Below are 14,439 nucleotides of genomic sequence, written 5' to 3' on the forward strand. Positions count from 1 at the left end.
TCCAGTGTCTCAGAGTTAGGCCAAACTTTAGAGAGTTTCATATCTAACATGTCATTGACAGGGCAATCGAGGCCTTAAGAAGGGAAGAGAGTTGCCCAAGGTCACACAATGAGATGGAGTTTCTGGGGAGGTTCAGCCAATCAATCAGCAAATATTTACAGAGCACCCCTATGTGCCAGGCCCTATTGTAGATGCTGGGGCTACATCAGAGACCAAAACAGGAAAGATCCCTGCCCTCATGGATTTCCATTCTAGTGAGGAAAGAAAAGCAATAAATGCAACAATGAAGTCATATGATATGTTAGAAGAGGATACATACTATAGAAAACAGTAGATAAGGGGTAGATAAGGGTGCTTGTGCTCAAGCAGATGGCAATTTTAAATAGGGTGGTCAGGATAGGCCTCACTGGGCAGAGACATGAAGCGTATCTGGAGGAAAGGAGTTCCAAGCAGAGATACCGGCCAGTGCAAAGGCCCGAATGGGAGCATGCCTGTTGGGTTGAGCTTAGGAATCCCTTACCTGGCCAGCCGTTTCAGTTCCCTAGACATCCTGGGCATTTGCTGGAAAGAAGGCCATTTGGGGCCTTTTTTGGTTAACCAGGGTAAAGTATCAGCTCGTGTTAAAACAAAGGCTCTGAATTTCCCCCCTCAACTCCGTGAACACTATGGCAGATACTGTCCTGCATGCTGAAGGCATAAAGATGAAGTCAGGGAGCTGGCTTTCGGCAGGCTACTCACATAGGCTCTTGTTCCCAGGAGCTCACGTGCTCACACCGATGGACACGCAAGGCCTGCACTGATGATACCTCCTTGTACATGCCATTATCCTGTACACACACTGTCTTACATGGTCTCAGTTTCCCTGCTGCCCACAACCTCATACACTCAGCCTCAAGTGCCACATCTTATTCTGTGCTTTAACACTCAGACAGCCTTGCATACTTAGAACATTTCACATCCCCATGATGTCACCTCCACAGGAACTTGGGCACTTAGCCCACCTTGCACGCTATGATGACTACGCGCATGCATTTAACCTCACACATAGATGTACCTGCTCCCACAAGTCCGCACGCTTTGAAACTCTACTGGTTTTGCACCCTCACTCAATTTTGCCTTTCCTTTCATACGCAAGACCTCAAATACTCGCATGACCTTACGTTACATCTCATTACATCACACTCATGTGATCTCGGTCACCCTCTGCGCACACACTGCCTCGCACACTCATGATCTGACAGCCTCCCAGGACCCTGCACACTCCCACAAATGCAAATATTCACACTACGGCACAAACTCACTGTCTTGCCCACTCATGCTCTTGCACAATCTGTGCACTCGTTCAAATTCTCACTCACCGAACCTCATCTGCTCGGGCAACTTCGCACTTTAAAACTGACTCACCCCGCCTGGCATACTCGTGACCTTGCTGTGCTCCTACCAACAGAAATATTCATACCATGCCGCAGACTCCTTTTGGCCACTCACTCGTTTAACCGCACGCTCACGCAGCGTCACACGCTGACGCCCACTCGCGCGACCTCACTGTGGCCGCCGGGAATAGTCCCGCCACTGCGCTGAGCAGAGGGCGGTCGCACTTCTGTCCTCGCACCCTCACGGACCACGCGCCCCCTCCCCCCTTGTCGCCCGCCCTCCCACCCGCGCGCTCGTCGCCCCGGCCCGCCTCGCCCCGCGTCCGCAGGGCCCTCCCAGCCGCCCACTGACGCGCCCTCTCCTCGCCCGCAGGGACCTACCAGGGCCAGTTCACCAACGGCATGCGCCACGGCTACGGCGTGCGCCAGAGCGTGCCCTACGGGATGGCCGTGGTGGTGCGTTCGCCGCTGCGCACGTCGCTCTCGTCCCTGCGCAGCGAGCACAGCAACGGCACGGTGGCCCCGGACTCGCCCGCGTCGCCCGCCCCCGACGGCCCGACGCCGCCCCCGGCCGCCATCCCGCGCGGCGGCTTCGCGCTCAGCCTGCTGGCCAACGCCGAGGCGGCGCGGGCGCCCAAGGGCGTTGGCCTCTTCCAGCGGGGCGCGCTGCTGGGCCGGCTGAGGCGCGCGGAGTCGCGCACGTCGCTGGGCAGCCAGCGCAGCCGCGTCAGCTTCCTCAAGAGCGACCTCAGCTCCGGCGCCAGCGACGCCGCGTCCACCGCCAGCCTGGGCGAGGGCGCCGAGGGCGCGGAGGGCGCCGACGAGGCCGCGCCCTTCGAGGCCGACATCGACGCCACCACCACCGAGACCTACATGGGCGAGTGGAAGAACGACAAGCGCTCGGGCTTCGGCGTGAGCGAGCGCTCCAGCGGCCTCCGCTACGAGGGCGAGTGGCTGGACAACCTGCGCCACGGCTACGGCTGCACCACGCTGCCCGACGGCCACCGCGAGGAGGGCAAGTACCGCCACAACGTGCTGGTCAAGGGCACCAAGCGCCGCGTGCTGCCGCTCAAGAGCAGCAAGGTCCGACAGAAGGTGGAGCGCAGCGTGGAGGGCGCCCAGCGCGCCGCCGCCATCGCGCGCCAGAAGGCCGAGATCGCCGCCTCCAGGTAGGCCCCCGGGGGCTGGGCGCAGGCGGGGTGGGCCCCCGCCGGGAAAGGGGGTCGCGGGGGCAGGGCGACCCTGGAGGCCCGGTCTCCAAGGCTGTTCTGCTTCTTTCACCGTCAGGGCTTCTCCCCGACCTTTAGAGAGTTAACTGGAGGTGCTTCTGGTCCCCTGTCCATCCACCCATTCATCCAACCCTCCATTCAGTAACCCTTCCGTTCATCCAGCCTTTCTAAGAGCCACCTGGACGACCATCTCTTCACCCCAACCACCCACGCCACTTTCTGATTACACATTCAACCCCCAGCCACCAGTCCAGCCACCCAGTCATCCATTCATTCTCCCAGCCCCTTCATTCACCTAACTTCTCCACTACCCGCCCGAACAACCACCTCCAGTCACTCAGCCTCTGTAACATCTACCTGGACAACCACCCACCCACCCAACCACTTCCTCCTCCACCCCCACCCACCCATCCAACTTTCTATCCTTTTACCCGCCCAACCCTCTATTCATCCACCTGTCCACCCAACCGCCTAGACACCCGCCCATTCAACCACCCATCAACCCCTTATTCACCAGCCACCCATGTTCACTCACCTACTACTCCTATCCACCAAGCCACCCATCTTTTGATTGATTTATTATTATTATTATTATTATTATTATTATTATTATTATTTTAATTTACATCCAAATTAGCATGCAGTACAATAATGATTTCAGGAATCGAATCCAGTGATTCATCCCCTATGTATAACACCCAGTGCTCATCCCAACAGATGTCTTCCTTAGTGCCCCTTACCCATTTAGCCCATCCCCCCACCCACAACCCCTCCAGCAACCCTCAGTTTGTTTTCTGTACTTAAGAGTCTCTTAATGTATTTTTGCTTCCCTTCCCTTATGTTCATCGGTTTTGTATTTTAAGTTCCTCATATGAGTGAAGTCATCTGATATTTGTCCTTCTCTGACTAATTTCACTTAGCATAATACCCTCTAGTTCCATCCATGTAGTTGCAAATGGCAAGATTTCATTTTTTTTTAATCTCCGAGTAATATTCCATTGTGTGTGTGTGTGTGTGTGTGTGTGTATACATATATATATATATATATATGTATATACACCACATCTTCTTTATCCATTCATTCATCGATGGACATTTGGGCTTGTTCCATACTTTGGCTATTGTTGATAGTGCTGCTATAAATGTTGGAGTGCATGTGCCCCTTCAAAACAGCACACCTGTATGCCTTGGATAAATACCTAGTAGTGCAATCGCTGGGTCTTAGGGTAGTTCTATTTTTAATTTTTTGAGGAAGCTCCACACTGTTTTCCAGAGCGGCGGCACCAGTTTGCATTCCCACCAGCAGTGCCAACAGGTTCCTCTTTCTCCGCATCCTCGCCAACATCTGTTGTTGCCTGAGTTGTTAATGTGAGCCATTCTGACAGGTGTGAGATGGTATCTCATTGTGGGTTTGATTTGTAGTTATTTCCCTGATGATGAGTGATGTTGAGCATTTTTTCCTGTGTCTGTTAGCCATCTGGAGGTCTTCTTTGGAAAAGTGTCTATTCATGTCTTTTTCCCATTTCTTCACGGGATTATTTGTTTTTTGGGTGTTGAGTTTGATAAGTTCTTTATAGATTTTGGATACTAACCCTTTACCTGATATGTCATTTGCAGATATCTTCTGCCATTCTGTTGGTTGCCTTTTGGTTTCGCTGACTGTTTCCTTTGCTGTGCAGAAGCTTTTTATTTTGATGAGGTCCCAATAGTTCATTTTCGCTTTTGTCTTCCTTGCCTCCGGAGATGTATTGGGTAAGAAGTTGCTGCGGCTGGCAGAGTCAAAGAGGGTTTGCCAACTTTCTCCTCTAGGATTTCTCTAGCAATCCTCTAGGATTCCTGTCTTACGTTTGGGTCTTTCATCCGTTTTGAGTTTCTTTTTGTGTATAGTGTAAGAAAGTGGTCCAGGTTCATTTTTTTGCATGCCACTGTCCAGTTTTCCCAGCACCATTTGCTGAAGAGACTGTCTGTATTCCGCAGGATACTCTCCCGCTTTGTCAAAGATTAGTTTGCCAGACGTTTGTGGGTCCATTTCTGCACCAAGCCACCCATGTTAACATCCATCCATGCATTCATTCACCTAGCCACCTCCGTTCACCAAATCTCCTCCCTTTATCCAACCACCCCCATCACCCAGCCATGCTTCCATCCACTGAAACAACGTCCAGTCCCACCCACCTACCCAGTCACGCAAGCACCCATCTATCATCTGTCTATCCGACCCCCTCCAGTGTCCAACTGTAACTTCCACTCACTCAGCTGCTATCACCCATCCATCTACCGGCCCTGTGTCCAGGCACCTTCCTATCCATTCAGCAACCACCCTTTCATTCACGTTCAGATCCCTCCATGTCTTCCCATTGTACTTCGGAAAAGGTTCTAATGTTGTCTTCAAACATTTATAGCTCTTGCTGTGCACATGGCACTATTTTAGTAGTTTATAAATATTGACTCATTTCATTTCCTTAAGGACTTTATAAGATGGGTACGATTTTTATTTACATTTTACAGATCGGCTAAATGAGGCTTAGAGAGATAAAGTGACTTGTTCCAAATCACCCAGGTAGTGAGTGGCCCTTCATAAATCTGGTTCCTACACTTCTATTTAGCCCCTTTCCCTTCCCTTTGCTTTCCTTCCCTTCCCTTTCCTTCTTTCTTTTGAGAGAGAGAGAAAGCGTGTGAGCGGGGGAGGGGCAGAGAGAGGGAGACAGAGGATCAGAAGCAGGCTCCTCTCGCTGTCAGCGCAGAGCCAGACCGTGGGGCTCGGACCCACGAACCACAAGATCATGACCTGAACTGAAATCAGGAGTCGGACGCTTAACCGACTGAGCCACCGAGGCGCCCCATCTTGTTGCCCATCTAATTCCTACTCTTCCTTCAGGTCAAGCCTGACTCCCTTAGAGGGCTGATGAAACCCAGTCCCTGTCACTTAACTGCATGGACGTTTTCTTAGAACATCTTGCAGTTGCAGCTCTATGCTGCTCATGGGATTTGTTTTTAGCCTACCACTTATAAAGGGCTCCTTATGGGCCGGTCACTGTTCTGAGACCTTTACTTAACTGAGACCTTATATTAACTCACTTAATCTTTGTAACATCTCAAAAAGGTAGGTACTGTTATTATTGCCATCTCACAAACGTGGAGTGAGCTGCAGGGACATCAGCGGGTGTGAGAGGACAGTGGTGAAAAGCATTCGTCTGTCCTGGTGCCCATGACAATCCTGCTGGTGGCTCTAAATGGCCTGGGCTGGAGGCTTTGGCTCTTTGGTCTTCAGGGTTAAGCCAACCTAAGACCAAATCCCGGATCTATCCTCTGTCAGCTGAGAGCTGGGCGGGTCAGTTTGCCTGTCCCAGCTTGAGTTTCCCCACCTGTGGTACAGCTATTTCTTTGTTGTATGTTCTCGGCCAGGTCCGTTTTCTTCTTCAACCTCCATTGTGTCATCTTGAAAAATAAGGTTAGTCTGAGGGTTAACAAAGACATTGCAGGTCCTGTGGTTTACAGTCCTGTCACGGGGCGAGTTCTCCTGGAAGCCGAATTTGAGGTGGAGATCAGGGTACAGCAAGTTTATGGGGAGGACTCAGGATCAACATTTGTGGGGAAGGGAAGGAAGCTGGATTGGGCAGGAGACGCTGGGCTGCAGTGCAGTCCCTACAAAGGCCTCAGCCGACCACGAGGGGTACGCTGCTGTGGAGACGACCTTCAGAGCTGTCCCTAATTGAGGTGAGGTCGCTGGATCTTTACACCCTCTGCATTGGGTGCAGCTACCTTCCAGAAAGGGGTGTGAGGGGCACCTGGGTGGCTCAGGCGGTTAAGCATCCAACTTTGGCTCAGGTCATGACCTCACAGTTTGTGGGTTCAAGCCCCGCATCGGGCTCTTTGCTGACAGCTCAGAGCCTGGAGCCCGCTTCGGATTCTGTGTGTGTGTGTGTCTCTCTCTCTGCCTCTCCCCCACTCACACTCTGTCTCTCTCTCTCTCTCAAAAATAAACAAACATTAAAAAAAGAAAGAAAGAAAGGGGTGTGAGCTGGGGCTGGACGGTTCTGTTCAGCCAAGGGCAATCCCTGGACAGGGCTGACAGCCGGTATCACTCTGAGTGGCCGAGGGGAGGAGGAGAGGAGAAATAAGTCCTTCAGTCCCGAAGGGGAAACTGGGTGGCGCATCACAGTATCTGCTACAGTGTGGGACACCCAGCCAGGGCTCGGTAAGCATTACTATTCACTGTCGTCATTTAGTGAATTCATTATACAGATGTGGAAACTGAGGCCCAGGAAGGAACGTAATATGCCGGAGACTGCCTGGCAAGCAAATGAGAGAACGAAGTCTTCAGCCCCGACGTTTCTGATTCTAAAAAGCTTTAAAGAACACGTCTTGCTATCTCTGAACTTTGTGAACTTTAAATTGCTGTGAATGTGTGAGCAGTTAGTAGCATTAAGACAGAAAGATGGTATTTTTAAATCTTAAGAAAAGTACCCATACTCTCTGCCCAGTTTCCCCTAGTGTTAAGTTCTTACATTATCATGATACATTGGTCAAAGCCAACACTGGTACCTTACTATTTATTAAACTCTAGGCTTCGTTTGAATTGTACTGGTTTTTCCACTGTTGTCCGTTTCCTGTTCCTGGGTTCCATCCGGTGTCCAGCATTGCCATTGTTGTGTTTCTTTAGTCTTCTCTGGTCTGGGACAGGTTTTCAGCCTTCCTTTGTTTCTTACGACCTTGACAGTTTTGAGAACTACCAGCCGGGTGTTTTGTAGAATGTCCCTCAGTTTGACGCTTCTCTCATTGTTAGACGGAGGTTATGGGTTTCGGGGAAGAAGAATATAGAGGTGAGGCGTCCTTATCACATCATATCAGGACACATGGTCTCAACATGACTTGTCACAGATGACGTCAACCTTGATCACCTGGTGTCTGCCAGATTACCATTTCCCCCTTCCCGTACTCTGTTCTTTGGAATGCAGACACCAGGTTCAGTCCACCCCTCAGAGGGAGAAAGTTCTGGAATGAAGCTCCAGAGGGAGGAGTATCAACATACATTAGCTGGAATTCTTCTGGAAGGAAGATCTGTCCCTTCCTCCAAAGGGAACCTTGTAAATTATTTCGCCAAGTGTGTGTTGTTATGGCAGGCATAAACCAGCACTGTCCTGGGCCACCCTGGGATGTGGCAGAGCTCACAATAGGTAAGAGCTTGGGCTCTTGATTTGGGAGATCATGAGTTAGAGTTCTTGCTCCTCTACTGCAGAGCTGTGTGACTTTGCCCAGATTGCTTCGCCACTCTGAACCCCGGATCTTCTTCCCTCCTAGAGTTGTTTTGAGCAGTAGATGAGCTAATGCCTAGAAAACGTCTGGTGCAGAGAAGCCAGGAGCCAAAGCAGTCATGGTCATCATCTAACATGTTTGGTTTGGAAGGTGAGGAAATGGAAGCTGGGGAAGAAGGAGGGGTTTCCCCTGAGCTCTTCCCTGCTGGGGGCAAAATCTCGCCGTCTCTGCCCCCCTTGCTTTCCCTGACCTCCTTGTCCTTTCTGCCAAGTCCTGTGCCCTTGAATGTGACGAGCTCCGTTGGAGCTGCCAAGCCTAGATCTGGGAACTCAGTCTTGGGAGTGAGAAGGTAGTATTTGGCTTCTTCTACAAGGTCTGCCAGGAGGGGAGCACAGGGAAGATTTGGATTCCTCGTGGGTCTAGGGAACACATTCTGTATGCCTATGGGGCTGTTGCCATGTGGGGGGCAGCTCCCTGGCTCCGTTTTAAGCTCAGACTGAATTTCCAATTAAGGGAATCTTTGGGGTTAGGAGGGAAAGCAGGGTTGTCTCCCTCACAGGGGTTTTGGTGAGTAATCGAGCTTCAGAGCAACAGGGAGCATCCCCAGCGGCCACCAGACTCCTTGGTCCAGGCAGACCTGGGTTTTCTCTCTGTTGTGGCCTCAAGTTCCTGGTCCTGGGCTTCCATGGATCTTGTCAGCTCAGATTCTAGGATTGGGGTAGCTTTTCCAGGGGGAAGAGAGAAAGTGGAGAAAGCATGTCCCCCTAAAATGGGCTATGGACTGAAAAATATTCTAGACCTGCAGTCACCAATAGGGTAGTCTCTCGGTGGCTGCTGAGCTCTTGAAATTGGGCCGATCTGGGGGCGCCTGGGTGGCGCAGTCGGTTAAGCGTCCGACTTCAGCCAGGTCACGATCTCGCGGTCCGTGAGTTCGAGCCCCGCGTCAGGCTCTGGGCTGATGGCTCGGAGCCTGGAGCCTGTTTCAGATTCTGTGTCTCCCTCTCTGTCTGCCCCTCCCCCGTTCATGCTCTGTCTCTCTCTGTCCCAAAAGAAATAAATAAACGTTGAAAAAAAAATTAAAAAAAAAAAAAAAAAAAAAGAAATGGGGCCGATCTGAACTGAGATGTGCTGTTAAGGGAGAAATGCACTTACTGGGTTTTGGAGACTTAGCAAGAAAAAAAGTATAAAATAATTTTATATTGATTTTTCATATTGATTGCATGTTGAAATGATTCTTTAGATATATTGGGCTGGGTAGAATGTATCATATTATTATTAAGTTAATAATGTTAGTAACATAATTATTAAATCAATTTCATCTGTGTCATTTTACTTTTTTGAATGTGGCTGTTAGAAAATTTAAAAATTACATATGTGATTCACATTGTATTTTTATTGGACAGTTTTGCTCTAGACCCATCCAGGGCTCCAGGAGATAGTCCAACCCCTTCCCTAACCAGATGGGAGAGTCGCAGTAAGAAAGGGACAAAGAAATACCTGTGGCCACTAAGTGGTCGAGGGGGAACTAGCCTCAGGTCTTCTGATTTTGTGGCTGAAAACTTAAAAAAAAATTTTTTTTAATGTTTACTTATTTTTGAGAGAGAAAGAGACAGAGCGTGAGTGGGGGAGGGGCAGAGACAGAGACAGAGACAGAGACAGAATCCAATGCAGTCTCCAGGCTCTGAGCTGTCAGCACAGAGCCTGACATGGGGCTTGAACCCATGAACAGTGAGATCATGACTTGAGCTGGAGATGGGTACTTAACCGACTGAGCCTCCCAGGAGCCTCTAAAAATTCTTTTTGTAATGCCTTTTAAGGTTATAGATCCTGGTGGAGGGAAGCTGGATGTTTGGGGAGTGCCTGAATGTTTCTGGTTGTCATGCCAACTCTGTGATGATAAATGGCTCCCTTCCATAAGGAGCACAGGGAGTGAGGGGTTAAGAGTGCTGCTTTGGTCTTGTGTTTTGCTTGCTTTATCTTATCTCCAGACTTCAGTTCTCTCATCTCTAAAAGGAAAATAATGATACTACCTTAAGTCAGAGACTGCATGTGAAGTACTCAGCACAGGACTGGAAGAGGAAGAGCCCAGTAAATGTTAGCTGCTTGGTCATCGTAGTATTCTTGTTCTGGTTTCTGCTCTTGTGTCCCTAGGGCAGAGCCAGGGGCTGGCCCTGCAGGAGTTCTCAGCTGCCGCAGGGTGTGAGGTTTGGAACACCTCAGGTTTTGTGCAGGATGGCATCAGTGTGGCCCTGAGGACAGGACCTGCTGAGTGGGCCTGTCTTCTGCTCCTCTGCTCCCCGCCCCCACATCTCCTCCCTGGACTGGCCCTGGAAGTTCCCCAATTGAGTGTAAGGTTAGACCTGGTTTGCAGGTTCCTGGGAGGTGATGTGTCTGGTGAGCAGGAGCGTGTGTGTTATGGTGGCTAAGAGTTCGGACTGTGATGTTGAATGGACCCAGGTTTGAATCTGGGTTCAGCTTCCTATAAGCAGTGTGACCCTAGGCAAATTACCTCACCTCTCTGAAACTCACATTCCTCTTCAGTCAAGTGAGAATTAAATTGAATCCGTCTTCAAAGTGTTGTTGAAGAGAATAAAAAAAAAGGTAGCCCACATAAAGGGCCTATGTGTTGAAGGCGTGCAAGGTAGTATAAGCTTTACTGTGAATCATGCATCATTCTGTACTAATCTGAGCGTCTTCCCTGAGGATGAAATTGCCCCAAGGGAAAGCCCCATCTTCTGTCACAGTCCTTACAACTGTGTTTCCCAAACTTGCCCCTTGTGCATGCCACCATCCCACTTCTTGGTACATCCCATCCCCTTTCTACTTACTTTCTTAATATCTTTCTTTAAATCAACTTACTTAAAAGTACTTATATATGTTTATTGAAAAGGAAGACTTTCTGATCACTGTTGAAAATGGAAAACCAATATCATGTTCTGAAACAGAGGTCAAACTGTTACTACCAAAGGTGCTTAAACCGGAAGTCTGCTCTCTTTTTGTTAAAGAGAGACATTGGCACGAGATTGACAGGTATGAAAGACCTATATGCGCCTGGCCAGGGTTCGTCCTAGACCAACAAGACACGTGGGTCTGGCCCTGTTTCCGGCTGGGGCTTTGTACCTGCCAACCCTCATTTCCAGAACCACCAGGGTATGCAGGCCCAGGGGGAAGAGGGCCTGGCCTTGGACCAGGTCTAAGGGAGGATGTTGGCAATTTGTTTATTTCATTTTTATTTGACAAACATCCATGTAGTCCTTATTTCTGAGAGCCAGGCAGGATCCTAAGTACCTTATGTGTGTTCACTTAGTTAATCTGCAAAACAACCCTATGAAGAAGGTACTATTTTACCACTTTACAGATGAGGAAACTGAGGCACAGACAGGTTAAGTATCTTAAATATAGTCATTCAGCTGAGTAATGGCAGAACTGGGAACTGACACCCCAGAACCAGAAGACCTGGTTCTAGAATGCTCTTAACTATTATCTGACCTTTGGCAGGTTTTCTTTCACATAGTGATTAGCACTTACTCTTTGCCAGGTTTGTGCTGGGGCACAGGGCACCCAGTGGACCAGTGTGGTCAGCATCCTCTGGGGACTCATAGCTTAGTGGCAAAGACAGACAGGGCTTCAGCACAGCCCATGGTGGGTTGGAGGGAGGTCCAAGGAAAGAACTGCCCGGGGGTGGTCTGGGAAAGCTCCCTGCAGGTGGTGGGTGACTCTGGCTGGGAGTTTGCCAGATGGAGAAGAGGGAGAGAAAGGTCGCTTCAGGTAGAGGCACGGAGGTGGGAACGTGTGTGGTGTATTTTGGGAGCAGTGAGTCATGGGGAGCTGGAGCGGGCAGGGAATAGACTGGAGATAAGGCGGGGAAGGCAGCCGAGGGCCAGGGTAGGACGGGCTGTGAATGCCAGCTTGAGGAGTGTCAGACGTGCAGTGTGCGGGCACTGCTCTAGGTGCCCAGCTGAATTCACTCATCTCATGCTAATGGTGGCACATGGAGATTTCTTTAACATGCTTCAAGTCACACAGCTAGTAAGTGCTGGGGCGGCTGCATCGTCCTCCACCATACTACCATTTCACATACAGCGAACTTCTCTCTCCTTTTTATTTTTTCCTTTTCTTTTTTTTACATTGCTCAGAACAACATACTTGTTAAAATTAAATGATATTCAGAATAATAAAAGATAAAAAAGGAATCAAACCCCTCTCCTACTTCTGTCTCAGCCACACCTCCGGCGTGACCATTGTTAAGCGTTCACTTACAGCCCTCTTCCTCTTACCTATTCTGAGTTTGTTGTTTTCTTTTGCAACGAGGATTACCTCTATAATGGCCTTTAGCTTGCTTTTTTGGCTTCATGTGTTTTGAGGGTTTGTTTTTTTTTTTTTTTTTTTTTTTTTGCTGTCTTCTACACATAAATCTTCCCTGTTCTTAACAGTTGCTTACTATTCCGTAGTTTGGAAATACCATGATTTATTTAACCAGATCTCTCTTGAGGGACATTGAAACCATTTCACACTTTCACACTGACAAAAAAGGCTGTAGTGAACCTGCCTGGACACATACTCTTGCTCACAGAAGAGTAGGCTGGCGAAAGGGATGGCTTAGCCCGTTCCCTTATTCCATCAGGGACATTCGACCGTCCTTGGAATGCATGGGAAATATGATGCCAGCTAACCCGGGTCTTTGCAAGGAACTGAACTCTTGACGTTCACTGTCAAAATGTGAATATGATGGTCTCTCTCCTCCAGTACTCAAGGATTTACACAAACAAGCAGAAATCCAAACCTTTCCTGTCTAATGCCCCCCCACCATATCTGTTCAATAGATATTTAAGAATAATTGTTGGATTGTTAGCCTGCTGGCATGCCCCCCACGTCTCTGCCTGTCCTTGCTTGCACAGATCTGCACTTATGGGTTACATTCCCAGAAACAGAATTGCCAATTCAAAAAGAATGTGCATTTTTATTATTACCAGAGCCCCGGTTAACCTCCTAAGGGGGTGCACCAAATTTATACCCTCCCCCCACCACCAGTAGTGCCCAGGAGGGCGGTTTTCCTCAAACTCTCACCAACACCATGTATCATCAGTCTTTTGCATCCTTGCCAAATTATTTGAGCACAATCAGGTGTTCCATAAACCCAGTGACCACCATCAACTACCCATGCTCGTAGAGGCAAAAGTTAGCCCTTAGCTTGCCTCTTGAGGTTCCTCCTTGGCCTGGGGTTCCATTGAGGGGGATTAAACTCCCTGCAGAAGGTCTTGAGGATGTTGGAAAGGCCCCTGACACTCGACTCCTGCCCTCCATCACATCCCTCCTTGGAGAATTGCCAGTGGACAAAATCCCTTTGCTCCCAGAGACTGAAGACCGGGGTGAATGGAATGTCCTGAGTTGTCAGAGCAGGACTCCTGTGACATACAAGAGGCAGCTGTGACTCCAAGGCCGGCCTCTGAGCTGAGTGGTCTGGAGAGACAGAAGACCTTACTTGGGCCCCTGGCAGCAAGAAGATGTTCAAACTATGAGGCAGTGTACTTGGGGGAGCCAGACCTTCTAAGCTTGGAGAATGGGAAACCAGAGAAAAGACCCAGTGAGCTCCTATCACTCCTCAGAAAAAGCCTGTCAGAACTGGACTTTAGGGAGAACACAGCCCAATGTGCCCATGTCACAGACGGGGAAACTAAGGTCTGGAAAGGGATAGGCACCCAACCAGGGGCATGCAGTGAACCAGGGGCAGAGGAAAGAGAGATAGAGAGGCATGGCTGGAGGGCTCTGGTGAAATCTCAGTTGACTTCTGGGTCACATTTAACAAATCAACTAGGAAGAGGACAGGGCTCTGGAAGGTGGAAAGGCATGGTTTTCTCTCCCCTACCCTTAGCCCTTATAAACTAGGCTTGCAGTCCCATTCCAGAACCTTTCCAGCTTGATTTTTTAGCCTCAATAGCAGAGTCAGAAAACAGGCCCAACAGCCTGCACGTTCAGGAGAAGAATGCTGCTTTCTTTCAATGAAAGTGTTTCCCCACATCCTGTGAAAGGTCTGACCACACGAAGCCAGTGCTTGGCCCCTGACTCTGGCACTTGAGTGGAGCTCCAGCAGCACAGGGGATGCAGAGGGAAGGCAGTGGCTCGAGGGCTCAGCTCAGGGCTGGGCTGCCTGGGTTCTAGTCCTGGACACTGGCTGGCCGCATAGGCTAGTGACTCTCCTGTACCTCCGTTTCTCTAAGATGGGATCCTGAGAGAACCTGCCTCGTGGGCATATGAGAAGTCAGTGCTTGGCACAGATCAGTGCCCTGTTCCCACCACTGTGTGCCAGGCTCTGTGCTGATGCCCTTTATACACACCATCTCATTTAGTCCTCACAGTGAGGTGCTGTTTATATGTAATAAATAACCCATTGTGTAAGCCAGGAAACTAGCCCAAAGGCCTAAAGTAACTGACACAACCAGTCTTTGAATTCTCAGATCCGGACTCTGCCCGCTTAAGCACAGGTGAAAGAGGAAGTCCTTCAGCTTGAACCTGTCAAATCATTATCCTGCCCATCTGACATTCGGTGCCTGGACCTTGGCACCTGGTTGGCCTTTTGTATG

The 14,439-nt window shown here is 49.7% G+C and overlaps 1 protein-coding gene across 1 annotated transcript in view; it reads left to right on the forward strand.

Moving 5' to 3' along the window:
• Positions 1 to 14,439, forward strand: part of JPH2 (junctophilin 2) — a 69,945-nt gene that overhangs the window by 20,760 nt on the left and 34,746 nt on the right. Inside the window, exon 2 of the mRNA XM_040446792.1 lies at positions 1,747 to 2,542. Within this exon, the coding sequence (XP_040302726.1) occupies positions 1,747 to 2,542 (796 nt within the window). The remainder of the gene's footprint in view (positions 1 to 1,746; positions 2,543 to 14,439) is intronic.

This window comes from Herpailurus yagouaroundi, unplaced genomic scaffold (assembly GCF_014898765.1).
Source record: "Herpailurus yagouaroundi ecotype Mexico unplaced genomic scaffold, PumYag 196, whole genome shotgun sequence".
NCBI classification, from domain to species: domain Eukaryota; kingdom Metazoa; phylum Chordata; class Mammalia; order Carnivora; family Felidae; genus Herpailurus; species Herpailurus yagouaroundi.